Genomic DNA, 26,894 nt, shown 5'->3' with positions numbered 1-26,894 from the left:
ATGTTTTACTCATTCAGACAGCTGCAGAGGTGGCGGCCATGTGCACAGCTGGAGAGAGAGCAGAGCATTAAAGGCAGGATTGAAAAAAAAAAAAAAAACTTCTGCAAACAAACTTAAATAAAACACACACATATTAATGAAAGTCAGAATAGAAAAAAAGGAATAAGAGATATTTGATATTTTTTGCTGAAATCCGATATGCTGACATCATGATATATGATAGAAGATGATAGAACATTATCTATCAAAACAAACATATGATATTCACATTTTTAATGAGTGAAAAATACATGAAAACAAAAGTAATGATCATCCCTAATAAAAACAAAAAAAAAAGTATTTTGTCAGTCAATGTTGCAGTTGTCTTTTCTGGCATTGATTTAGCATCTAAAAACTATTGTCAGTTCATCAAAAGTCCTTATTTACCAGTCTTTCCCAACTCTGCTCATTTAGTATGTGCTGATCTATCAATATTCAAGTGGTCCTCGCCTCAATTCAAGATATTTTGGCTGAATCGGTATCTTTGAGACTCTTCATGCAACACTGCAGTTTCGAAGCGCAAATGCAGGACGCTGACTTCTCATTTTGCTCCTGATATAGCTCGACGCAGCTTTGTCCAAAATCTTTAAGGCTGAGTTATAGTTGTGCGGCAGTTACAGTGCAGAGCCCAGGCTCAGTGCTAACGAGGTAGCGCTTATATTTCCGGAACGGCGGGAGGCTACGTTTGGCGTTCTGAAAACAGTGGTGCAAACAGTTCTGTAGATTTAGAACAACAGTAAAGGAAGGAGAGCTGACGTGGGGACGCGTGCAGGAGTAAATGTGAGGTTTGACCATGTCCTCAACGCTACGACAGACACTGACGACTTAGCAAAAACACAAATATCTAACTGCTAAGTCGTTTCTTCTTCTTGAAAAGGTACATGAACAACACATATGGAGAGTTCGAATCAAACAAACCAACACGCCATGTGGAACGTGGTGAAAATGTTTGCACGTAATCATGCGATGATACATTTTGAAGTTTAAAGTTCAAGATGTGACTCCTTTAGACATTTGGCATGAACCTAATTGATGCAGCACTTCATTTATCAATACATCTTAATATCATACACCTGCAATTTATTACAAGTAAAAAATTGCTTCATATTGCTGCGTGTGCTCCGTCTCCCTCCCCTCTCTGTGAGTGACACGACCCCTGCTCCCAAACAAAACCAGTCACCCCCCCCCCCACCCACCTCTCCTGTCTCTTTCTCATTTCCTCGAAGACTTTGACAGACAGAGGAAGGAATCAATGTTGCATCACCAAACATTCATAAAGTGCTGAATTAGCGTAGACGAAGTGTTTGAGACGCTGCTGCGGGACTGAAACGGCAGAAAGCCAAACCTCCCGACACACATCAGAGACGCCATGGGAGAACGAATAGCTTCAAGCATCAAAATGTTCCTGTACACCCGCCTTTCACTCTCTTACCAATATCACAACACCCCCCCCCCCCCCACTGTACCCACGACAGTATCACGTCATCTCATTTTGAAAAAGTTCTGAAGATTTATTTACAGATTCTCAAACTCTACAAATGTGATAAGATGTTAAAACCACGATACGAGATCATAGTGACCTTGACCTTTGACCACCAAACTCCCCAGGTCAAGCATCTGACTGGGGGATGGAAACGGCAAAATTCAGAGAAAAAAAATCCTGCAATTCAAAAACCATTTCTACGCTCACTTGAGGTTGTTTTTGATTTCTGCTAAAACAATTGTTCATGTGCAAACTGGGAGATGGAAACATGTTTGATGGAGTGAACACTGAACTTTGACCACCAATTTTTTTTCTTCAGTTCTTCCTTGAGACCCAGAGAACATTTGTTAAAAATTGAAAACATTCCTTCAATGTGTTCCAGAGATCTCACATTAGCAACAATGAGTGATGGAAAACTAAAACTCAATGCCTCCAAACAACAGCTGCTGCCGTGAAAGAAAGATAAAATGTGACTGAAGTGAGGTGGAATCAAAATTTAACAAGAGGATAAAAAGGCAGGTCCTAATTTCAGTGCATGAACCGTAAAAATATCTCCATCCAGTGCTGTTTAACACCCAGTTAGCTCTTTAAACCTCCTCACAATTACATCCCACGCGTCTGCCTCACTGAAAAATCCACATCTTATGAATACGTTTCTCAAAAGACACGACATGTCACCCACAAGTCCAGTGAGGTCCACAGAGAAAATGTCTGCGCGTGAATATGAAAATATGAAAGCGGACTTCTAGACTTGTAAATGAAGTACAGAAAAATTAAGCATATGTTAAAGAACAGCTGATAGAGGGCATTAGAGTGTCCCAGATAGATGAAACGGGACTGCAGCTAAGAGTCATCAGACAACTTGCTCAGCACACTTCAAACCACACTGGACTCTGACATACTGCTCAGCTCATCAAGTGTAAAGTTCAATTTTCCAAAAACTGATGGCACAATCCATTATTCATCCATTCACCTCAGTGGCTGTGGCTTTAAAGAGCTTAGGTAGTCTTCTCATGTATCATGCATCTGCAGCATTAGAGAGAGAAGATAAAAACGCCTCCACTCACATCCAATCATCATCATGGCCACGGCAAAGATTTTCTCTCCGTCCGTCGAGGGGGCGATGTTCCCAAAGCCGATACTCGTCAGACTGGTCATGGTAAAGTACAGGGAAGTGATGTAGACAGAGTCCTTGTTAGGGCCGCCCTCCCACTTCCCTGAACCGCTGGCATTGAAGCAGTACGGAGAGCCAACTGCTTTCGCCAGGACGAAGAGCCAACTGTCCTCACGCGCAATGTTGGTTTCTTCATCGATGACCTCATAATCTCCGATGCTGTACCTGAAGAGCAGACATGAGTACAGGGAAAAAGTAATATTCCACTAGATATTGAATTTCACAATAATACACGACATTTTTTGAGGGCATTTTGGGAAATCCACTTATTTTCCATCCTTCCCAGGACCAGACAAGAGGATGGATACCCTAGATAGGCACCTCTGTGTGTGCATTGGAGTGCTCCCAAGACTCACAGAGACCAGCTAACCGCTACTTAGCTTAGCACAATGAATGGGAAATTCAAGCACACCAGCGTGAAAAGTCATGACAGATCAATTTCAGGATCTTGTCTATCCAGACAATTACAACCTCCATTACAAAGTCGGCCATCTTTGATAGTAGCAGTAGATCGTCTAGTCATCAGCAAAAGTACGTAAGCTCTACGCCAAGTCAAGGAAGTTGTTCTGTCTTTGACAACGCCTTGTGATGTTATACACAAACCTTGTACTGCTACTGCATGTAAAGACCATTCATTCACATATTTGCTTACTTTTAACAGAGGCATGCTAACACTGCCCGCCAACTAACTTTCATTGCGCTAAGCTAACTAGTTGTCAGTCGGATGGAAAATAAAAATATTTCCCGGAAAGTTGTCATGTTTCTTTAAAGAGGGATGCATGATGCTTTTTTTCATGATACTTGTTTCATTTGCCGTGTTCTACACTCTGCAGATGTAAAAAAAATTTACATTATTTTACAAGAAAAGGTTTGGAAGCGGAAGATGACGATGGATGGATGGATGCTTCGGATTCAAAAATCAGATTTAATATGGCAGATTTGGGTCTAATATTGCTGCCGTCTCCATTGTTTCCAGATAAAGGGCGCCTGTCGCTGGCCATTAGCTGCTGCCATCTGAGGTAATGGCGCTTAAACTTTTTTCCTTTATTTCCATATTTCCAACTTGCTGCCGCAGCTTGTCTTGTGACCATAGCAACCACTGAAATCGCACTGTGTGAGAAATTCCTCTTGGTTTCACAGTTCCCTGGTTTCAGAGCAACATCAGCTTCAATGTCTGATATGTAACAAACTATGTGAACAATTTGTGTTAGTCTAAATCTTGTTTTGATGATGAGTAAGTTACCAGAGAAACTGAGGAAAGCTCATTTGTCTTTGTGTGTGTGTGTGTGTGTGTGTGTGTGTGTGTGTGTGTGTGTGTGTGTGTGTGTGTGTGTGTAGACACTCTCATAAACATAATAAATCAGGCACATGGTGGAACCTCTCTGCTTCCACACACTTTGCCCCCTGTGGAGGAGATGATCTGATTAAACTTCGGAGGCCCGTCTTCCATACATTTGCATATTGATGAAGAAAATCTAATTCTCATGAAACCACTAAAACTCTTCCTGGCTTTAAGGTACTGAGAATGTGCAGTTCTAATGTGTGAAAACAAGCATGTTGAGGAAAAACAGCTGCTAATTAATGCTTTAATTAGCTCAATCACTGACCTCATTATGGTAATTGGCTGTGCTATTAATGTATCACAGTGACGGCAGAATGTAACGGACTAAAAAAATGTGCCTTTTTTTTCACCGATACATTGACTTTAATGATTCTATTTTTGCCAACTGCTGTTTTTCAGGAAACAGTGAAAGGACTGCATTTGTAATACTTCTCTATAAACCTCTCAAAAAGCTTTTATTCCATAAATTTGGGCTAACAAATGCAAGCTGACGAGTAGGCAGCCACAATGTTTTTGGCTTCTTTTACCACGGATGCAGATGTCATTTTACTCTCTCTTGTTTTTCATATGAATATTTCATTTCTTACATCACAGTTGTTTTTTTCATAAACTGCAAAATTCATCATTTCCTTTTTCCGATAGCCTCCATGTCAGGTGACCTAGGCACTCCAAATCACTACCGGATGTTAATATTAGACGAGGAGAACATAGGGGAAACCTCTTTTTATTGTATAATATTTTAATATCTTATTGATAAATTAGATTTCAAATATTGTAGAACTCATAGTTATTTCTGCAGCTTCTGTGTCATGTGACCTAGCTCATGATGGCGCAATAATAAAACACTTTATGTTAGTATTTCCTTGGTTTTACCATCTGTCTTGGGATGAGAACAGAGTTGAGAACACCAAAACATACCAAATGCAGGCCAGCCAGTGAGCGGCCAGTCCAAAAACACACACCAGCAGGACCAGCACAGCCGCCCCGTACTCAATGTAGTGGTCCAGTTTACGGGCAACTCGACCCAGGCGCAGAAGTCGGACCACCTTGAGTGAACTGAAGAGGCTGCTGATCCCCTATAACATCGATGACAGGGAGACAGGAAAACACAGGCAGATGTCACTCACCTCATTGAGAGCAAGGATAATCATTCAGATCACCTTTTTAAAGGGTTAAACTCTCAATCCGTTAAATTTAATCTTCTTATTGATAACTAACTTGCGAGTTTGGGCTCCACTGACTTGGAGGTGTCTCCTTACAAGTGTGATTGTGGCATCACAACTAGTTGGAAGGAAATCCTGGAGCAGAATACAAATTCCATGAGAGCTAAATTAACCGAGCAACCATCTCATTAAAGCTGGCACAGCCTCAAAAAAGTTTTATACACTGAAGCCGGGAGAAAAGTTCTGTTTTTGCATATTCCATTGTTTGTGATAATTGCCAACAGGTGTGGTCCCAGCGGGGGGAGAGATGTTGCTATGACAGTGGGTTTCCATGGAAACCATAAAAGGGAGAGATGTGCGTGAGAAGGCCTTATTTATTTGATTCACTCTGCACGTGGGGTCTGGGAGGGTTAGTTAAAAAGTGGTAAAAAGTCACTGAGCTGCTTTCACTCTGAACTTTTAACTATGAAAAATAAACTAAATATGTGTGTTTGCTCCATTTAAAAAAAAGTATCTACACATGAACTCTTAACACCCTCCAAAGGCCACTCGCCGCCCCCCCCCCCCAACCCATCACTCTTCCAACACCACTGGATGATGGATATAAACACAAACACTGCTCTTGTTCTCCATGCTGCTCTTCATATATGACCTTAAATGTGTCATTTTACGTGTCTTTATTCAGAATGTGACGAATCCATTGATCTCTGAATAACAGCATTTTGATATCGTGTACGCAAAGTGTGCGTTATGGAACTGACAACAGATCGCATTCTGATCTTATTCAAGCATTTATAGACACAAAACTATTCTGAAGAATAAATATAAAAGTGTGTGTACGATATAAAAGCAATACAGAGGCAATAGCAAACACAGAGTATACAAAGAGGATGCACCAATAAGTAAGTGTTAACAAATGTGGAATTGGGAATTTTAAAAAAATGCCACCAGCAGCTCAATGTCTAGTCAGCAGTATATTGAAATGCCCGCTCGCTACTGATTCAAACAGACATAGAATCCGATCAGTCAGTTAGTGAGAGCCATCGCTGATGGTGTTCTGTGTGTGTGTGTGTGTGTGTGTGTGTGTGTGTGTGTGGTGGGAGGCGTATTGATTTTGCTAATGCGCTGTGGTGTGCAATGCGAGTACAACTGCTGTGCTCGCTGTCACTTGATCTGCTGCAGCTGGCCGCCAGACACCTCCGCTTCTACAATCACTTTACAGGCCTGAGCGCTCCACTAAATTTAGTAATCACGGCACAATGATACTTAGCATACTTCTGAGTTTTGCAGCAAACTCCGCTGGATGAAAACTTCTTGATTAAATTACAATTAAATCAATCTAATCAAAGGATAGTCAAGACTTACTTGATTTTTTTTTATGACGGTTGAGTGTAAGTCAGGTTAGCTTAGCTTAGCTTAAAGGCTGGAAACAATAGAATACTAGGGAGTGACTTTTGTGTTTATTGTGTGATAAAAGAGAAAAGATTTCAGAGTTTAGAGAGATTAAAATGTTTATACTGAGCTGGACTGGGTTAAATGAGCTGAGTTTAATAACCTCCCCACACACACTTCCATAAATACCAAAAATTAGAGTGTGAAGGTTAGATATGAATTTCAACTTCCAATACCCAAACTGGTCAGTCAAACAGTAAAAATCAAGCAAATGTACTGTTAAAAAAAAAAGACAGGCGCTGGATATCACCAGACTGGTCTTTCATAAACACATTCCCTTCTTCCATAGTGATGCATGTTAATACCCGGATTACTTGTTACACTTTATATCAACTACTATGAGTTGCTAAGTCTTATTTAGAGTTGTCAACATCTGGAAATCCAACGGAAGGAAATCCCATAAACAGATAATAAAAGGCAACATAGTAAAACACACATGACATGAAATGTGTCATTCTGTACATTTATGAACCCTCGTGTCTGCTTGCAACTACACGGTAATCATTGGTGCCAATACAGGGACTTAAATCAAATCTGAACAGTTTCTTCTTTGGAAATATTAACTCTCCCATGGAAATATTTATTTTTTTTGATGAATCATTTTTTTAAATTAGAGAACAGATTTGGATAGTTGTCATCTCTAGGCCATTAGACGCTTCTTCAGCGCAACATATGAAATGGCTACTGTTGTTTAAGGCTGAAGAGAGTGTGTGTGTGTGTGTGTGTGTGTGTGTGTGTGTGTGTGTGTAAAGTAAAACACAAAACTCTTCATTATCATATTCTAATCAAACTGAAGCCTACTTGAGTGACAGCTCGGTGGTTCCAATTCTTCCCATCACGTCCCATGCATGAATACAGGCAGAAGAGGAAGGGGGAGGGGCCATGCAAACAGAAAAGAGGGATGAAAAAGAAGAAAACAAAAACGAGGCACAAGTAAGAGAGAAGACACTTGATCAGTGGCAAGCGATGAATAAACACATGAGAGAAACAATATTGAGTGAAGGTTTTAAATTAAAGAAACATAAAAAAACACAACTTTATCTGTGTTTGTAATGCAAGTGCAGAATGACAAAAGCAAAATGCCACTTTCTGTCCCTGAAGTGCTTCTTTTTTACAACAGCAACATCATTTTGTCGTGTCCTTATGAAGTCAAATGGCATAAAGACTGAGGCTGGAGGTCATGTGCAGCACTTTAAGACCTCTGAGAATAACTTTGACAGTTGTTCCTCGTTAATGATCTCCACTTCCCTGTCTGGAAACCTGTTGGGGAAAATAGCCATCACAGTTATTCATGTCAGTCATTAAGGTCTGTGGCAGTGGCAAGATGTTGCAGCACCCGTTCAATAACACAGGCAATTGTTTTCTCGCTCTCGTTTTACCCCTGCCATGGATTGCCTCAAAGCCATTTGGAGCAAATTAGAGTCACTGAGTTGTTGCAGAAACACACACACGGAGGATTCAGGAAGTGGAGGCTTAGAGCTTTGATGTCGTTTCATATCCACATCCCTGACACAGTCAAAATACAGTGGAAAGTGTTAACCCTAAATATGCCGAGGTGGTTAAGAAAGAAATGTACAATTCTTATCATGAACTGATTTATAAATTGCCTATAAATGGGCTGATGTATTAAAAAAAAAAGACATCCTCTGATGATTTTCAAGGATATCCAGTGTAAAATCGTATAAAACAGGGAAGAAGGAAATTGTTTGTGTGATTTCCTTTATATATATTTTTAAAAATACATAAAATGCAAGGCATTATTTTTTAAATTCCATTGTTAGTCACAGGACCTCTAAAGACCTCGAAGCTCAGACCTTTATGGTCCTTTCTGTGTCCTTGTGGACACAGAAAGGACCATAAAGTGGAACACGTGCAGAGTAATGAGCTAGCAAAACGGTATATCATGCAACATTAGTCCCTCAGACAGCCGTTATGTGGCGTGCATCTTAACCAGCAGGGTACCAGCTAGAGCGCAACATTATGATATAAAGTTAAATCTTTGCAGGTTCAATGTCAGAGCTCAAAAAAATGATGCCAGTTTAGATGAATTCAGACCAACTACCGGCTGTTGATTAGACCCATTGTAGTGGATGAAGACTTGTTGTCAAGAGCAAACTTCCCATCCACCCATCCATCCATCGTCTTCCGCTTATCTCTACATTAAGGGTCGCGGGGGGGCTGGAGCCTATCCCAGCATCAACCGACGAGAGGCGGGGTTCATTCTGGACAGGTCGCCAGTCCATCGCAGGGCCAACATAGAGAGACAAACAACCATTCACACTCACAGTCACACCTACGGTCAGTTTAGAGGATGAAGAGTTGTTGTCAAGAGCAAACTTCATTATCAAATACAGAGTGTGGATGTGACGTCAGGAATTTAAATTTTATTTCATGGATCACATACTCCTCTGTGTGAAAAGAGAAAACATAACTCTGCTCTCTTTTCATTTCGCTGATACAATTCTTTGTTTTTCTGTTTGTGCAGAGGAGGAGGATAGTTAGCTCTCTCCTTTATGAAATGTGTGAAATAATAAAACAAAAACAAAAAAAGTCCAACTCAACTGTCCAGTAGAAAAGTGGACATATTTCAATGCTTTCTTTTGGACCCAGACACGCCTAAAGATTCAAGCCGAGCAAGCAAGCCAGCAATTATTCAGATTTAAGACGCTGGAAGTTACAAATTTATCTCAGTTTTGCATGAAAAAGGGCTAAATCCATTTTCTACTTTGCAGACAATTAATCAGCTGCACCAAATTATCTATATACATTTTTTTGGGGGGGGGGGGGGGCTGAAATATTGCACTATTGCAACCTATTATGAAGGCGTCTACTATTAGATTTATAGCACATAAACAATTTCAGCGGCAACCTGTGTTCGTACACCCGAAAAATATTAATTCAACTTGTTTCATCAACATTTTTTGGACGAAACTGTATTCAGTTATTCAAACTGAAACTTTCACAACACATCTTGCTCTTTTTCTTGAATGTAATGAAGAAATGCGCCTCCCAAAAATGTGTTGTACATTTGGACAATAGCTTCAGCATAATCAAGCTTCAGCCATACACTTAACACTTGTTATTCTTGGATAGTAGCAGCTGTCTGTCTTCGGTGTTGATAGAGAATCAGATAACAGTATCACTGTGCGTTAAACCACAGTCTTGTTATTTCCCTCCCCGCTGACCCCTGACAGCTTTTGCTCCGGCCACTTGAACGTGTCAGCATTCATGATGCTGAAGTGTCGAAAGACTAGAAAGGTTCAAAAATGCTGCACCTGCAAATAAATCTTGACGCTCGACACCCACGAACGAGCCTCTTTTTTGAAAGCATTAGCAAAGCCTTTCATAACACCTTGTACTGCACGTGCTAGCGGACACCTCCCGGAGCTGATAACGCTGCTGCTCGCTGGGAGACTCACGGCGCCGCTGAATGCTATCACAGCATTTTATACAGCCACACAGCTGCACACACTCACACACACATCATGAGATGTGACATGACACATTTAATCACACAAGGGCACACAAACACACAAACGCACACACACACACATGTACACACAATGATGCATTGATATAATGAAAAGTGCAGGACCCTGAGGCTCCATTTAATCAATGTGTATGTGTGTGTGTGTGTGTGTGTGTGTGTGTGTGTGTGTGTGTGTGTGTGTGTGTGTGTGTGTGTTTGATGGGTTGAACACTTTAGCCTGTTTCAGAAGCCGTGGTTGCACTGTAAAAATGTTCAGCGTACATTAAATATTGTTTGAAATAAAATCATTTTTAGCACCAAACATAAAAAAAAAGAAAAACAGCATGTGCGCATCATGTCACCTGGTTTTCGTTCCTCATTAAGCTAAAAGCAGGAAGAAGCAAAGATATATTACAAATGAATGATGTGTGCGTCCTGTGTCTCCTCCGGTGTACAAGATCATGAAAAACAGTCTCAAAGTAAAGAGCTTGAGTTTATTCACTCAGCTACAAAAACAGATAATAAAACCCTAGTTCATTGGTGAGTGATCCAGTTAAAGCACTCAAAAGGTTTGTGTGTGGCGCATATTTAGCCATGATTCATTCTTTTGTCAGCTGCCATGAGGTGTTAATGCTTCTAGGGCATCAGTGGCACAGCAGACTATGTTGGTTAAATAATATAAAGCTGCTTCCCCAATTAAATATGTGCCAATTATCTCAAGATCCTGTGATGACTCTCTAGAAAACGCTTATTAGGGGGAAGTGTTTGTAAATTCATAAACAAGCATGTTGTTACACTGCTCATTCACACTGTTCTGATGCAAGACAGCAAGCGAACACGAGCGGATGAACCACACACAGGGGTGTGGTAAGTATGACAGCGTGTCAGTCACATTGTAGAGGATCATTGTGCCAAATGTGACAAAAGTGAGATTGAAAGCTAAATAATAGCACACTTTAAAAAAAAATGTGACAACAATACATGAAAAGTCAATTACTGTTGTTGTTTTTTTCTTTTTAAATGTGGCTAGCTCAACTTTAGACACAACTTTTTATGAGGCATCCTTAAATTTATGGGAGCGATGTGACTTTCATTCTTCAAGTTATAAAAATGAGTCGATAAAGTTGCTTTCACCCCTGAGCTCATAACCCTGGTCGTAACCCTTCTTTGGTCTGCACAAAAAGGGTCAGGTCCTCAGTTTGTGAACCCTGGCGCAGTTCATTTTAGGCATGAATGGCACTGGGTGGAACAGAAGCGAACCAGAAAAGCAATAATGTGACTGGCTGACACGCAGTGACGACACCAGAGGAACTGGTACGGTTGCGAGTTCATTGTGTGGTGTGTTACAGCGCTGTGAGACGCTGAGAAGGAAGGGAGAGGGGAGGAGGAGGGGTGGGTGAGGTGCTTGTTTCACTGATACAAGCTCATAAAAAGTCTGAATGACACCTATATTCTCTTAACGCTGCACACGCACCCCCATTAAGGAAGCATCTTGAGAACTCCCTATTCTGTCCACGTAACTTGCGCTTACAATGTTTGGTGAGCTTGACAAAGTGACAGAGTGAAAACAAACCAAACAAATTAAAAATGCAAATTTGTTGCACCCCTGAGTCCACTGAACTGTTGGAGCGAAAACAACCTCTCATAATGCTCTTTCCTCACTCCAAATCCCAAACATTTTAGAACTTGCAATGATTACAAGTGACATGATTCCTTTTTTAATGGTGAAACATAGTTTCTGAAAACAGAACTGTGCAAGTTTTTGTACGATCGGTTAAAGAGTGTACTATTTTCTTATCCCGCTCATCACTTGGTAAAGTGTCGAAAAACTGAAAAAATATAGTGTCCCAGAGGTTGACATATTCAAATTCCGTTTTGTCTAACCAAAAGTCTGAAATTAAATCATACATGGTTTATCACTTCAGACAAAGAAAAGCATTTTTTAATTAAAAATGATTAAAATGGTTTATATACTATCAGAACTGTCGATTGACTGAACTGAATCCCAACCCCATGCACTCCTTCATCTCAAACCAGCCAGGGAACCAGCGCACTCACCTCATCGACGTTCTCAAAGGCGTTGATGACATCATACGGCAGGCAGGACAGCAGGTCGATAACAAACCAGGTCTTTAGGTAGTTCATTCGAATCAGCTTGGGGTCGGAGATGACCTCGCCAGCAGGTCCAACGAAAGTGGTGTGGAAGTTTAAGACAATGTCCACCAAGAAGATGACATCCACGATGCTGTCCACCACCAGCCACGTCACATTGTTCTGCTTGGTCTTGAAGGAGACGTTGTAGGGCACCATGATGGCTGTGTAGAAGGTGAGGATGAGGATGACCCAGTCCCATGTGGTCTTGAAAAGGCAGTAGTGCAGGATGATGTGAGGTGGGGTCTTGGGGGTTTCCTGTTTGTACTGAGGTAGGATATCTGAGCCGAGCTGGAGCACCTGACAAGAGACAGATATGGAAATACAGACAGATATAGAAATATAGTAGGTTGGTACTCAAACAAAGGTTGTATAAGTCTTAAGGGCTGGTTTTAGTGTTACTGTATAAACAGAAAATCACAGATCCGTCTTACCTCAGCTAAGCGGGAGTGCTTGTGGACATTTTCTCCTTTGTGAACAGTGGGCTGCAGCTGTTGTAACACTCCTCTACTGCTTGTAAGAGCTCGAGTCAGACGGGCAAACTTTCCCCAGCCTGAGGATGAAAAGAGATATAAGATATTTAAAAACATAAAGGTACTCTTTACCCACAACTGTGTTTATGGCCACTAATGTAGCCTTGAGCTAATAGCCCCAAGCATACAAGACTGAGGTCCACATTGATTTATGTTAAAACTTATAGTTTTGGGGGGTTGTCAGGGTTTTACTCTCCTCCCTCTGGAAACAAAAAAATTATTTGTATTTTTACAGTAGAACTTTCCAACATCTGCAAACAGAAAAGAAAGTTCTTGCCAACATTAACTACACAAAACTAGCAAGATGAGACAGATTTGCTAAGTGCGGTGTTCCCCATTTGACAGCAAAATCAACTGCATTCATGAGAATGACCTAAATTATCATTGGAGAGACTTATTTAGACGCAAACCAAGAACATTTCTCATCTTGTCAGCTCTAAAACTGCCTCCCTACTCTGAGTTTGACAGGCGTTCTCTCACCTCAGAATTTGGGACTTTACCACTGTCCAGTTACTCGTGAACGCGTGGTAAATTATGTCTCTACAGCTGAGGTGAAGCGCAGATTATATTATTCACAAATACTCCAGCCCTAAAAGCATTATAAATTTTACTCTATGTAAATTAAATGCAAATACAAGTACCCTCAGAGAGTTGAGACCACTGCCATGGTCCATGTAATATTTCCTGAGAAATAAATGAAAATGTCTGGATCTGCCCCAAAATGTAATGGATTCTCCTTTGGCCCATGTACAGCGCCTCAACCAAAAACACAAAAAACAAACTAAAAAATCCGTCTGCATTATCCTCGTAACAGACGGATGGAGAAACAGAAAACATGACCTCCCTGGTCAACAAAACATACAGGCTTGTTTTGGCTCTGCACAAGCTAAGAGCCTGCAGTGATAATCCAGGAAAAACTTAACCCAATTGAACCTAATTACTGAACATAACGACAGCAAAACAAAGTCTGATAAAGGACAAAGATGCAGCTATCGTTGCAGAAAAGCAATTTGGGCACCAAGGTTAGTTATGGAGAAACTGTCTCGCACAAAAGTCGGCGTCCAAGTTAAAGTCTTGGTTATGGGTTAATTCAGTGTTTGCAGGCGTGCTTCTAGGTGACCGGCCTTCAACAACCCAATTTTTAGTGTTTGCGTTACACCCATCGTGATAGGGGGAGTGTCTGCATGAGTGGTTACCTGCTAGGGCAGATACCCAATGTACAGGGTCTAGTGGTGATGGCTGGGAGACAAACGTTAACTCTCATTGGATCATCTCTGTCTGAAACGCATCTGCTACACCATTTTAGGGCCTTTCCGGGTGTGCAAACATTTGTAGTTAATTGTAATAACCGTGGATGAAAATGCAATGGCTGCGCTTGTAATTACTTTTTAATCCAGTTTGTCTGGAGATCACAATTTGATTACTAAGTTATGTGAAGAAATGAAGCTGGTTCTCTGATGACAACAAAAAGTCATTTCCTTTCAACTTCTTATTTCTAGTCGGGTGTTGGTCAGAGATGCCACGCCAGCATCCATCGATGTTGAGTTGGCACCTTTAAGATGGCAATGTCAGATCATTAGTCAACTCAAGACTGTCCTTCAATCCTGGCAGAAACTGAATTTGGTGACCTGAAATCTAGGAATAAAAACAATGATAATCATGGGCGCGTTACCTCGAGAGAACAAAGGCCATTTTCTGGTGATGATTTAAGGTAATATCTCAGGAAATCCCCAATTTCGTTTTCTCAGAGTGACAAGATAAATCACCCCGTTATCGTGAGAACTGAGTTTAGTTCTCTTAGTACAACAGGTAACTTTGAGATAAATTCATAGTGCGGTCATTCTCACGTTCCGGCTGGCACCTTCACAAAGACATAATATCTAAGGCAAGATATATAAAACGTTGGTGACTCTGACCTTTGGAAGAATCATCTTCAATAGGCTGTTTAAAGGCCGTGATGTCACTGAATGTGCAGAGAAACAGGACCACTTTCTCTTGTTCATTTCGTATAGGAGCGATCTTCACAAAAAACCACACAGGCGTCCCTGAAAGCATAAGAAGAGCACAGACATTTAGCATCTGCTTATTTTTGGAGGGGATCTAAAGCGGGCTTCTTGAATGCACGGTGTGAATGCTATTAACTTTTTCCTCAAACACCTGCAAGCACAGCGAGGTTACACCTGTGAGAGGGAACACATTCTTTTTCAGGTTTCTCCACCAATTAGTAGATCCGTACAGAGGTAGAAATGTTCAAGCTGCCTTTGAACTCAGTTGTACGTTACAGAAGCTCTGAATACATTTGCATGACAACAGAGCGGAACTTTTCCCGTTTCCTCTCTACTTACTGTTCTTTTTGTACATTAGTATTTCAAACGAGTTCATCTCATAATTCTCGAATGTTAGTCGCACTTTTTCCGTTGTGTCCTTGTCCGTGAGCTCGCCGTACATGAAGCTGCAACACACAAAGGGGAAATAACAATTTGAATATCTAATAAACCGGTACATTGGAAAAGCATGCTTACTCTTGTAGACAGCTGAGGATGTGTGAACATTTTAATGGGTGAGTTACATATTCTGCTAAAAGTTCCTCTCATTAGATTCTCGTAATTCCTTCAGGGGTTTTTTTTGTTGTTTTTTTTGGCAGCTTTGTTGCATAGGTATTAATCCTTGTGTCCATGTTCTCCTTTAAAGAGAAAAAAAAAAGAGATGAAAGTTAATCTAGAGCCAAGCCAAAACTGTCCAGATTGGTTAGAGGCTGCTACTTGGAGGGACATTACAGAAATGGGCTCTATTAGATTAAAACTCCTGTCTAACTGCCCAAAATGCAAAATACCTCTGAAAAACGAATTACACCTCAAGATGGGTCAGGCCACCATGTGCACATTTAACAACACTGCAGAGACATTCAGCTCATTTTGCCTCTTACTGCCACCCTCAGCAGCAGCCTGTTCCAGCACGATCTAAATATAACCCAGAGTTTGTTATGAAATACAAAAGAAAGGCTAAATTTAATGAGACTACATTCTGATGCTGCAGAGACTTTTCAGACCAGCGCTTGATGTAATATCACTGATGAATGTCCTCTCTCCCTCTGAGCCACGAGGGCTTTCTTCAAAGGAAAATACTTTGAAACGAGTCTTCAGATTACTCTCTTGTCACGCGTAAAAAAAAAAAATTTCCCACAGGTTTGTCGCTGTGTGTTTACAGCAGGCGTTATAGAAGAAAACATATACATAATTTAGAAGACACTGAACACAGTAGGAGCAGTTGAGATGGAAATCTTTTATCTGCGGCGGAAGAGGCTCAAATATTAGACTTGAACGCGCTGGAGAAATGAGTATACGTTTTATGTTGGAGTCATCCTCTAAAACATCACACAGCAGCACTCTGTCAATGTTTTATGGCCTCATAATCAGGCTTTTACCAAAATCAGTACATGGCCGGTCCAGCCTGTAACATAGTTCAAACACAGCAAAAATGGGTAGCACATCTAGAGACATTTATTGCCTTAGAGCTTCGAAACAGCTTAAAAATAAAGAACAAAAATACTTTCACGGACTACCCAATAACTACCCGACCCAGTATTAATCAGATAAAAAGCACTGAAGTTTAAAGATGTGATGTTATGAGTAGAGAAAACATAAATTATTATCTGAAAGTGACCGAGCGGAGGAGTCTGAACTATGACGGTACGGTAGGAGGGCTTTTTTAACACCTGTGTTAAATTAATCACAAACAAGGTAAAGCTTCAGAGGCGAATGACAGGTCAAAAGATGGTTTAACCTCTCTGCTCATCCCCATTGCTCAGCAAGTATACCATGTTTCATAACTGACCATCAATATCGTTACACAATTCAATGTGGGGGGAGGTAACCCTCCCAAATACGCTCAAGTGCTATCAGTCATGATGTTGTAGCAGCCAGTTTTTAGTCTTCCACTCACATTCAATTTGACCTACAAACACAAATCCTTGAAGACAAAATAACTCTGAATTCCTATGAGTCTATTAAAAGCAAACAAACAATAAGCTGCATTTTTATTTTAGCGACTAATTACTGTTAACCTGGTAGTTATTAGCCTATTCGCCAAATATAATGAATTGACACACTGGATGTATTTATTGGTGGTTCAGTGTCGATTTAAAAGGAGAAAAAAACAGGGAAAGACAAAACCAAGATCAAGTACGGGCTAAGATACATAATAAAAAAAGGTGTTTACTTCAAATTTTGGACTAAGTGTTGGATACCTAATTATGATGAGCAATGGAGGGAGGGGTTTACTTCCCCCTGTTTGTGAGGGTTAGTGAGGAGGGAAATTGCTCTGGTGAAACAACTGTTCAGGGGGCACGCGCGCGCGCGTGTGTGTGTATGTGTGTATGTGTGTGTGTGTGTGTGTGTGTGTGTGTGTGTGTGTGTGTGCGTGTGTGTGTGCGTGTTCCTTGTACAACAGAAATGTCTTCCTGAGGGAACTTTAATCATGGGAATACGGTGCCACATTTCACGTGTCATGAGCATTTCATGCTTTTCATGTGTCATTTAACAGCGTTTACTCCCCATTGATTCTCAAGACAAGATGAACATGACGTATCAGTAGCCTCGAGCGCCATTCTTTGGCAGTTTAGATGTTGATATGACAAGTATTTGATTCGAGCGTAGAAGGGCACACTGGCACACAACACACGTCAGACTAAACGGTGTAACGCAACAGTCAAAAAAGCAAAACAATGCAGTGATAATACACGAAATGACTGTTGTTTTTACACATTATCTATCAGTCACACCAGGCTGTTCCCTCACACTAATTATGAGCCCTTTGTTCCCGGCTCAAAGCAAAGTGGAACTAATTTGACAGCTTTCAGTTGAGTTTGTTGTAAGCATATACACAGAAGCACAACCACAAGAATTTCCCTCTAATATAAAGCCAGTTTGAATGTCAAAGAATGTATTTATTTCCTCAAAAGCACGGCAGCATTCACACATAAAACCTAGTTTCATATCAACTACATGCAAAGAGGTTGCATCTCTAATAAGAGATTTTTGGTCTGTTTTTCCCAGGACTCTCACTAGCAAACTAAAAATAACCCTAAAACAAATCGGCACATTCTCTGTTCAATATTTGTGTTGGCAAGTCTTCTGAAGCTTATGTTTAAGGACCCAAGGGTGTAAATCAGTAGTAGCTTCAGCTCCGACTGTGACAAACACCGTCTTTGACAACAGACAGAATCTCCCACGGTTTTCAAAGCTGGCAGCACCAACTGCTTTGACATGATCCTATAAATACAGTGGTTGCTGACATGCTTATTACAGGCACAATAAAAAATATGCTTTAATCAAATAAGAACACGGGTCATTGTGTGAATGATATTATTCCTTTCTGTTTGGAGAGAGCATCAACAGGGATACTGGGTCAGCTGGCAGTGATGTGGCACCAGTTTCAGCTCCTACAACCTGATTAGGGTATTAGCTGGTTCCTGGCTTTGCAAATAAAACAATCAACTGGACTCTGCTGAGACGCTCCTGCTGAGGGGAGCTGGGAGATCTAATAGACTCCAGGGAGGGCTGGTCAGCAGACTGTCGCTACTGCATCAAGCCTGTCCAATTTATTTTGGGAGGATTTTCACAGTTGGTGAACCCTTCTTCTTATAATACTATTAGATTTGGTTATGTGATGCAGGACAGAAAATTTGAATATTTTTCAATAATCTGATAACATTCGAGAACGACCACCCATGTTTGACTAGTTTTGAAAGAGGAGTCTCTCTTTATATCATCTGAAATCGACTTGTTCCAGGAAGAAACTGAGGATTTCTCAAATTCATTTAATTTCCCTCAGAACTTGTCTTTATTTTGTTATATTTATCTTTTTCCTTATGTTCCTCTGCTTGTTTTGTCCTAATTTACGATCAACGTGATTGCAGTTGCTCGCTCTTTGACTGGACAACTGATGGTGCACTTCCTTATGCCTGACATTTAAATAAAATGTCTTTCTCTGTTAGCTGCTGTTAACAAAACTAACTGATCCAAGTTTCAAGAATACTTTTCCTTAACAGCATCAGAAGCTCAGTGATTGTATTTTTGCGTTACAGCTGTGTTTTGTTGTTGAGGATAAAGTTAATTCCCGGGTGTTTTCTGTTGTAAATCAGTATGTCAGAACGTAGCATTAACGCTGCTAATATGCTAGTTGAAAACAACCACGATAAACCAATCAATAAAAAGACCAATCAGTCTGTTGTTTAACAGAACTGTCATCTCGTGGTATATGACATTAACGCATTCGAGATATTTTTTTTGATTCGTTTGATTGAATTAAACAATGAAACAGTGAGCATTGCACATGGATTTCTGGTTGATATAGTTTTATTTCTTAATGTTTCTTGATTTTCCTCCTTCCTGCTTTAAAAAAAAAAAGACAAGGCACCCAAATGTTTTCTGACACACAGCCAACCATAATGTGTGGCACAGGCCGATCGATGTCGAGAGAAATTAACCTTGATGGCTTTCTGAAGGAAGTATTTCTGAAAGCTCCCTAACGACGGAAAACTTTTAGGAGGTCAGGTTAAAACCTATAAATAGTGCTGAAGTCTCACGTAAAGCCTCTGACAGCTTTAATTGTTGACTGATGTTTTAACAGCTTAATTATTTGACGTTTGATCAAGTTTGACCCATAAAACTCCTTCAGTCACTTGGCTGTGGTGACAGGAACAACGTCGACCGTTCTACAGCATTCTGGCTTTAATTCTCTTCTACAATTTTCTGGCAGGAAGACTAGCTAAGCCACAGATTACAGAGGATCCTAATTAAACGAGACCAAACTACCACCAGCCAGGAAACCCGGGGAGGCGCTCCAGTCCGGCCCCCTGTATCTCTCATCACCAGCCCAGTACTCCCAGCTCAATGCTGCATTGGATTTTTAAAATGAAGATCTATAAATCGAAGGCTCGGTTGGTCCTGGTGGCTCAGCTCCTCCTTTGTTATTGTAATGCGGTTATTGAATCGAGCTGATTCAATAACCGCACTGCTTCAGCTGCTGACACTAAGCTGAAACCACTCTCGCCATTCGACTGAAAATAAATACTTTTCAACGCACCGATAATGCAACAACTCTTCAGCCTCTAATGAATAAAGAATTATGCAAAAATAATCAAACGTGAACGCGCTGCTCACGGTCCAGCGTAGAGCCACCTAAGGGATTGCAACTCTATAAGATGTAATTATGATGCATGCCTGCAATATAAATACAAATATCCAGTTTGTGGAGCTGCACAAGTCAGATCTATAATTCAATCCTACAGTTCAATAATTACCATTGCAGATTGTTTCTTTTTCGCCTGAAATAAACCAAAATTGTTGTTGAGAACAAATCTCATTAAATATTCTCCTCATTTTATAACCTGAAAACAGACACAGGGAATTAGAAATGGTTCTCTTAAGTGGCACATTTGCAAAATGAACTCATGGTATTTTATTTTTAGAAAAATGGTGACAAACAACGTGTTAGCTTATTTCAAATTCACACAGCAGTTCAGTTGTATATAACTAAGGAGATCCTGTAGTGTTGTGGCTGTTGTAGCCAAGTTGATACACGGTAAGGGGCGTTTATACTAAATGGCATTGATGAGAAGGCCATTGAGTCTTTTTGAGAGCCTCGTAAGAAAATCACTTTGAAAAAAAAATTACCTTTTCCCCTCCTGACAAACAACCTTATGAAGACGAAAACTAGTCCACATGAAAGACTGCAAGAGATCTTGTTACTTGTTACGGCTTCGAAAGAAATTCCAGATTTTTGCAAAATCAGTTCAATAATTCCTCAAACTTTCTCTTGAATCGTAATTGTGTTTTACATCAACCCCAAATATTTCACATAGAAATTTAAACAATAAAAGCCAGAAAGCAGAATACACAAAAAAATAAATAAATAAATAAATAAATAAATAAATATATATATATATATATATATATATATATATATATATATATATATATATATATATATATATATATATATATATATATATATATATGAAAAGCCCACAGGAATAAAAAAGGAACTGCTTAAAAGCAAAGTTAACCGGTACATTTTTTTCTCGTGTCTTAGCTCCTCTGCTAATTTGCCTCATGTTTTCGTAGACGATCATCTACAATCACAAATTCGATCAGCGGAGGCTTTAGACACCATCCGTTGACTGTCCATGCTTCTCACTGCTTTTCTATTGTCACATCTTCAACCTACACTTGGTATTTCAAACTTTATCATCAAACGTCACTGATATGATGATGTCTGGTTTGCCTTCGACGTCGCTACTGAACAAGTCTGGAAGTGTCACGGCGCGAACATCCCACCGCGTCTGATTCATCCCTTCGTGTCGACCGTACCTGCAGGTGCTGCTTTTCTGCATCACCTCGGCCCTGTGGTACCCCGACAACTTGCAGAACCCATCATTGCTGTAGACGATGGGCCAGTCCACGATCTGAGCGTTTCCCAGCACAAAGTTGGTATCTGGGTGAAAAGTAAACAGGAGACAAGGGGGAAAATACTTGAGGGATTACAGTATCACCTAATAAGAACCATTCATCAACACTAAGGAAAAAACAATGTTGAAGCTGATTGCATTTGATTTAAACCAAAGTCACAGATTTGGGGGGATTGCAAAGTAAATATCTCACAAAGTTACGGGGGGGAAAAAATGAACAGACACAGCTACGAGCCAAAAGTATCAGAGCTGTCAAGCAATTCAGAACATGAAGCTCATGTTGGTCAATTAATTAATTTAAAATGAATTGCACACTTAAATTTTAGCCACGACAAGCACTTAAAATATTTGAATTGGAAATTAGTAAATGTGTTGATGGATCAAACTTACAGGTGGAAGTCTTTAATATTATTTCCAAATATTCACTGCTCATAGGCAAAAATGGCTATAAGAATCAAAGTTATGAGCCAAATATGACCTACACAGCATGTCAAGCCATAATTATACAGGAAGTAACAACAAGGCAGCCACAGTTTTCATCAACTACTGATACATCGGGTCGTCTTCTACTCATAATTTCCAGTATACAAGACTGAGCCGAGACAAATTACTGCCCTCCCTGTTTACTCGCAGCTCTCACCTTACAAGCTAAACCTACACAAGGGGCATTTATTTTTTAAAAAAAAAAGGATATATCTTTAAGTTTTCAAAAGAGTCGATTGAGATTCCTGTTCAAACGTCTGTTCTTCAGTAAGAATTTTGTGTTCAGACAGGTGGAAATGTCTCCCTTCAATATGACGGTTCGTTGACAGGAAAAGTGAGAATCGCTTGAACTCGATGGATTCGGACTGTGTACATTTGTACCGGCAGATGCGCTCTGATTTTAAATCTCCCGGTAACCATCAGTGACTTGTTCAGTGACAGTGTGATGGTTGAGTGGGCCAATCACGGACATACAACCTGAAATAAGATTTTGTTCACCTTCATAGGTTAATGACCTTTCCTTGTTACGTGTCCCTAATTCCAGAAGACGGACCACTGGACCCTCAAGTAAATTCCACGTGTTCCTGACAGTTCATGCTCAGCTCCTCTTTTCCTGCTGGTCCGTCTTATCACGTACTTACTGATCCAGGTACTTCCTCAGTAGCTGTGTTCTGCTGCAGCAGATGTTAGTTCAGTGTGAAACATTTTGGCATTCTGCGATGAAAAAAGGGCATAACTTCGTGAAGGGCATAACTTCTGTTTCAACTCATTACTGGTAGAGAGCATTCTTCATTTACAGTCGACAAATTTCAAAAATTGCTCTCATCAACTTTCAAATGTCAGTGCGTACATTTTAATATGACCAATTTTGCATATTCAAATGTTAGCGACACCTCCCAGCTAAACATATTCCCAGTCAATATGTTAATAAACCTGCATGTTTAATGGCCTACTTTGTTTACATCCTGATCTTTTAAATCTGTCAGCGATTTTATATTGAACGTTTCTCAAACACTGTTCAGTCTCATTACTTGACCTAATATCATGTCACATGAAATTAAACGGTAATCACTTCGGTTTTGGGGGGTATTTGTTGGGGCACAAAAAGTGATTAAAAAATGTGCGGTTTGCTTGGACCGGGAGATCACGTGCACAAAATGCGTAAACGTGAACATTTTTGATTGATTTTGAATTAAATGTCTACGTCACTAAATGTGCCACCACATCGCTTCAAAGCCATCCATTTTTTTTTGTTTTTGGAAGACATAAAATGGATGAAACATATTTTTTTTTATTGTAAATTAAATGTTACTCAGTATGGTGTACAGTGCGATATCATATTTTTGTCATATACAAATAAGTGCTCGAAATAAGGCGCTAAAAATGAAAAAAAAAAGCTGAGGTTTGTCCCATTTCTTCGGGTCAGCAACTAAGAAATCAAAAGTGTGTTATTAATGTGTTTTTTTTTTCTGGGTTATTTTTAACAGAAAATCAAACATACTACAAAAGGAAGACAATTTATCCATCCGCGTCTCGTTGCAAAAGGCAAAAGCAGCAATTACAATTGTTAAATCATGACAGGAGAAGTGATAACTGGGAAGATATTTCCAAAAAAATTCTAACCGTACGTCAGATCTGAAAATAATCTCCTGTAACCTTCACTGCACGAAGACAACACAAGGATGAGAGCAGGAAAACCATCATTTTCATTGTGCAAATGAAAACACAAACACAAAGAAGCGCATTTCTTTGATCACATCAAGATAAAACACACTGAAATGACAACTAAAAGCATGACAACACTGACGGAATATAATGCACAAGACGTTCCATGCCAACGTGTTATTTTACAATGATCAGACGAATGCTCTTGTGTATAAAAAAGACCAAATCTTAATGTAGCCCTGGATTTGTGATTTACGCCTGCATTGCGACACATTTTCGTAGATGTTTAATTAATCTCAACATGTTCAAGACCGCATTTACACTACCTTTTGACCCAGTTCCGATGTTTTGCTCACATGTGGCACAGACTGAACATGTATTATGAATATGTAAACAGAACACAGCAGATGGAATTGGATATTCTCAGAACCTCGATCCAATTTTCATTTGGCGCCTCAATCACATGAGAAAATTCAGCTAAAATCAATCGGATAATAAGTCAGTTAAGGACAGATCGCATGTTCCTCACACTGCAAACACATTAACTCTCCACATTGGAACGAAAAATGAAGGCTAAAATTTTCATTTTAAAAGAGGCATATCCAAAAAATTAGATAAGGTCTTAAAAAAATGGAACTGGGTGCTACGGTGTAAATGCGGCCTGAGTGTGTGTTTTGTAAATTAACAGCATTTGGTATAGAACACTTAGTGATACATTACAAAGAGGGGGATACTGTAAAGAAAGCATAAGCAACACGCCAAACTAAACTTCATAGTACCTGTCTGTCTATGTGAGAGTGTCCAAACTGAAATTTTTGAAAAGAAAAGAAGAGTTAACAGATTAAGGTGAGAAACATCTTTTTGAACGTCAGACAAAAAAAGAAAAAAGATGGGACGTGCTAACGAAAAAAGAGATGGACACAACACTTGACAATCCTCGGTGCGTTAGCAACGTTAGCATTCATTTGGAATCCAGGGAAAGCCCAAAACTGTCCTATTTGTTATTTTTAGGGAAAAGACAGATGTGGCAGACATTCCTCTGAGTTCAATAGCTAATTGGCTCTAAAACGGTCAGAATGGGTAGGTTTATTTGGAGGTGACGGTCGTAAACAGCTGGCTATTACCACGAACACAACTAACCGAATCGTTCAGAAATTGCAGTAAATCAATTCAACAGCTGGTGTGACTTCTGCGGTACTCTCTACAAGCAAAGTTTGTCATTTCATGAAGTGTTAACATTGTTCATTTTTTTGTTTTAGCATACATTAATTAAATCCTTTTTTTTTTTTTTTTTTTATTAAATAGCCATAAGAGACCAGTGAGAGTGAAGCAAAATAGTACTGGTACGGGGGAAACCATCAGCTGGAACTTTCTCAAGCTGAGCAAGTGGGTTGTAAGATTATTCTAACATTACATATTGAAATTTCATGAACTGTTGTCATGTAAGATATAGTGCTATAAATGAGGCTTAGCAACTTGCAGGGACAAAAGACACTAATACCCATGAATCTGCAAAACACATTCTCATGCCACAACTCATGGAAGTTGTAACGCCTGCTGAATCACATTGGCCTGTAAAATGTGTTCCGTGGATATTTAGGTTGGTTAAGGTGATTGTATTCACACCGCAAACAGATCGCTCCCGGGCTGGAACAGAAGAGAGGTGAGACCATCCTTTTTTAGCGACCTCGGCCTGCTTGTTTTGTCCCACATCTGAGAACAAAAGCTGTGTTGATATGAAGGAGCAGATCTTCAGAGGGACTAGAGCCAGGTCTTCATGTGGCACAGGATCTCTGACTTTAGAAGCAGCAGTTGTTAAAAAAAACAACAACAACTACAACCCCAAGACGATAAGAGTCCACAGATAATATGATGTCATTAGCAACATTTCAATTTCCATTTTAAATTTTACTTTTACTTTTTTAGTACTTTTACTTTATGTCTAGCTTGTTTGCTACATTTCCCCTGGGCAGCGCTGATTCTTCGTTCTCTCATGTTGGACTTGAAGCAATACTTTTACACCAAAAAGTGTTGTTGTTGTTGTTGTTTTTTGCCTTTCAAGTACTCACAAAAAGTAGTGTCTTGAGAAGACTTTTGCCCCTCCTGCATCACTTCTTCCTGACTCCAGAGCGTAGAAAGAAGAGCCGCGTATAATTAGCTTGAGGCTAAGGGTGGCTGGAAGCTAACAACTACAGTAACAAAACAACAGTAAAACTGTCCGAAAATGTACATTTACAACCTCGAGGGCATCATCTGGTATATTCCACATCTTCTCTATTCAGCCGTGAGCTCAGAAATCTACAAGCACTTTGATTTGAGCTGAAGACAAGCTAACTAGAACCTGACTGGGTTAGCGCTCCTTCCACGGTAGCGCTGAGCACAACCAGCTGGCGCATTCAGTTGAACAAACTTGCGCTCGTCCGTGTTTGTTCGCACTAGTGCTGAACTGAAAGTGCTAAAGCCTTCAGTGGCCTACTTTGCTGAACTCCAGATAAAGAGAAATATACTCCAGTGCTGAAACAATAGATGCTGTAGCATAAATATGCTAATAGCTTCAAGACACACAGACGGGGACTTCTAGCTCTCGTCACAGCCGAACAACAATCGCGTTCTCTAAAAAAGGCACAAACGCAAAAACCTGCAGCCTGTTAAGACAGTTCCTTCCATGGCCTTGTTAATGTTGAACTAGAAGCTACTGGAACTCACTATCACCTCCTGAGGTACAAAGTGGAATTACAAGACAAGGATTGGCTATCAAATTAGCTTTAGACAAACCTGTCAAAAACAAGAACTGTTATTATTTTACATCCCCTGTAGAATTTTACCTGTTTTTCCATGTTTTACGCTAACATTATTACTAAGAGTACCTCTAAGGAATGATATTTGTAGCCTCCTGCACCAGTTTGAGGTGAATGTGGTGAAAAGCACAGCAATGGTATGAAAATTGAGAAGTTCTCCCACTCAAACCAAAACTGGGCATGAACACAATATCTCGAACATTGTGATCAAAATGTGACACAGAGCATCTTGTACAATAATGAATGAGTGAAGTTACATAAAAGGACTAGCTCATTGTTTGTTAACCTCCACCCACCAGCCGCTTTTCGGTGGCACCCTGCAGATTATAGTCTTGGCTCTTTTGTTTCTCACTTCGCAGAGATTTACTGCTCCTTAATCCCAGGACCGCCCAAGGTCACAAGTAAAACATATGCATGTTCTTTTGTTCTTAAAGTCTGGATTGCTCTTTTTCTTTTGAATATCTGACAATACGGATATGATATCTGAAGAAAAGCCCCCCCCCCCCACCCCCACCCCTGCAGAAGGACATCTTTCCTTAACAAGCTGTTCTCTTCTGTCATAAAACATTTTAAAGAAGCAAGACTGACACGGAGGCCCATATTTCTGGAAACGTCATCTAAAACATGCCATGATTTAAAGATACGTTGGAAAGGAACCATAGGAACCACAGG

The 26,894-nt window shown here is 40.1% G+C and overlaps 1 protein-coding gene across 8 annotated transcripts in view; it reads right to left on the bottom strand.

Moving 5' to 3' along the window:
- Positions 1–26,894, bottom strand: part of LOC147247275 (voltage-gated delayed rectifier potassium channel KCNH1-like) — a 43,324-nt gene that overhangs the window by 13,728 nt on the left and 2,702 nt on the right. Inside the window, exons 1-11 of one of the 8 annotated variants that reach the window (XM_086179655.1) lie at positions 25,664–26,598; positions 25,494–25,542; positions 22,401–22,473; positions 21,179–21,302; positions 15,152–15,258; positions 14,723–14,851; positions 12,708–12,826; positions 12,181–12,573; positions 7,455–7,481; positions 4,957–5,114; positions 2,590–2,861 (exon numbers count right to left, since the gene is read on the bottom strand). In XM_086179655.1, the coding sequence (XP_086035781.1) occupies positions 2,590–2,861; positions 4,957–5,114; positions 7,455–7,481; positions 12,181–12,573; positions 12,708–12,826; positions 14,723–14,851; positions 15,152–15,258; positions 21,179–21,201 (1,228 nt within the window). In that variant the 5' untranslated portion in view covers positions 21,202–21,302; positions 22,401–22,473; positions 25,494–25,542; positions 25,664–26,598. Of the gene's footprint in view, positions 1–2,589; positions 2,862–4,956; positions 5,115–7,454; positions 7,482–12,180; positions 12,574–12,707; positions 12,827–14,722; positions 14,852–15,151; positions 15,259–21,178; positions 21,303–22,257; positions 26,599–26,894 lie in introns of those variants that run through there. The other 7 variants (XM_086179648.1, XM_086179647.1, XM_086179652.1 and 4 more) reach the window with 7 other exon arrangements.

Source organism: Aulostomus chinensis, chromosome 16, assembly GCF_037954235.1.
Source record: "Aulostomus chinensis isolate RoL2024-O1b breed Wild chromosome 16, RoL_Achi_v1.0, whole genome shotgun sequence".
Lineage (NCBI taxonomy): Eukaryota > Metazoa > Chordata > Actinopteri > Syngnathiformes > Aulostomidae > Aulostomus > Aulostomus chinensis.
Note: the sequence above shows the minus strand (reverse complement) of the source record. Positions and strands in the feature narration are given on the sequence as shown.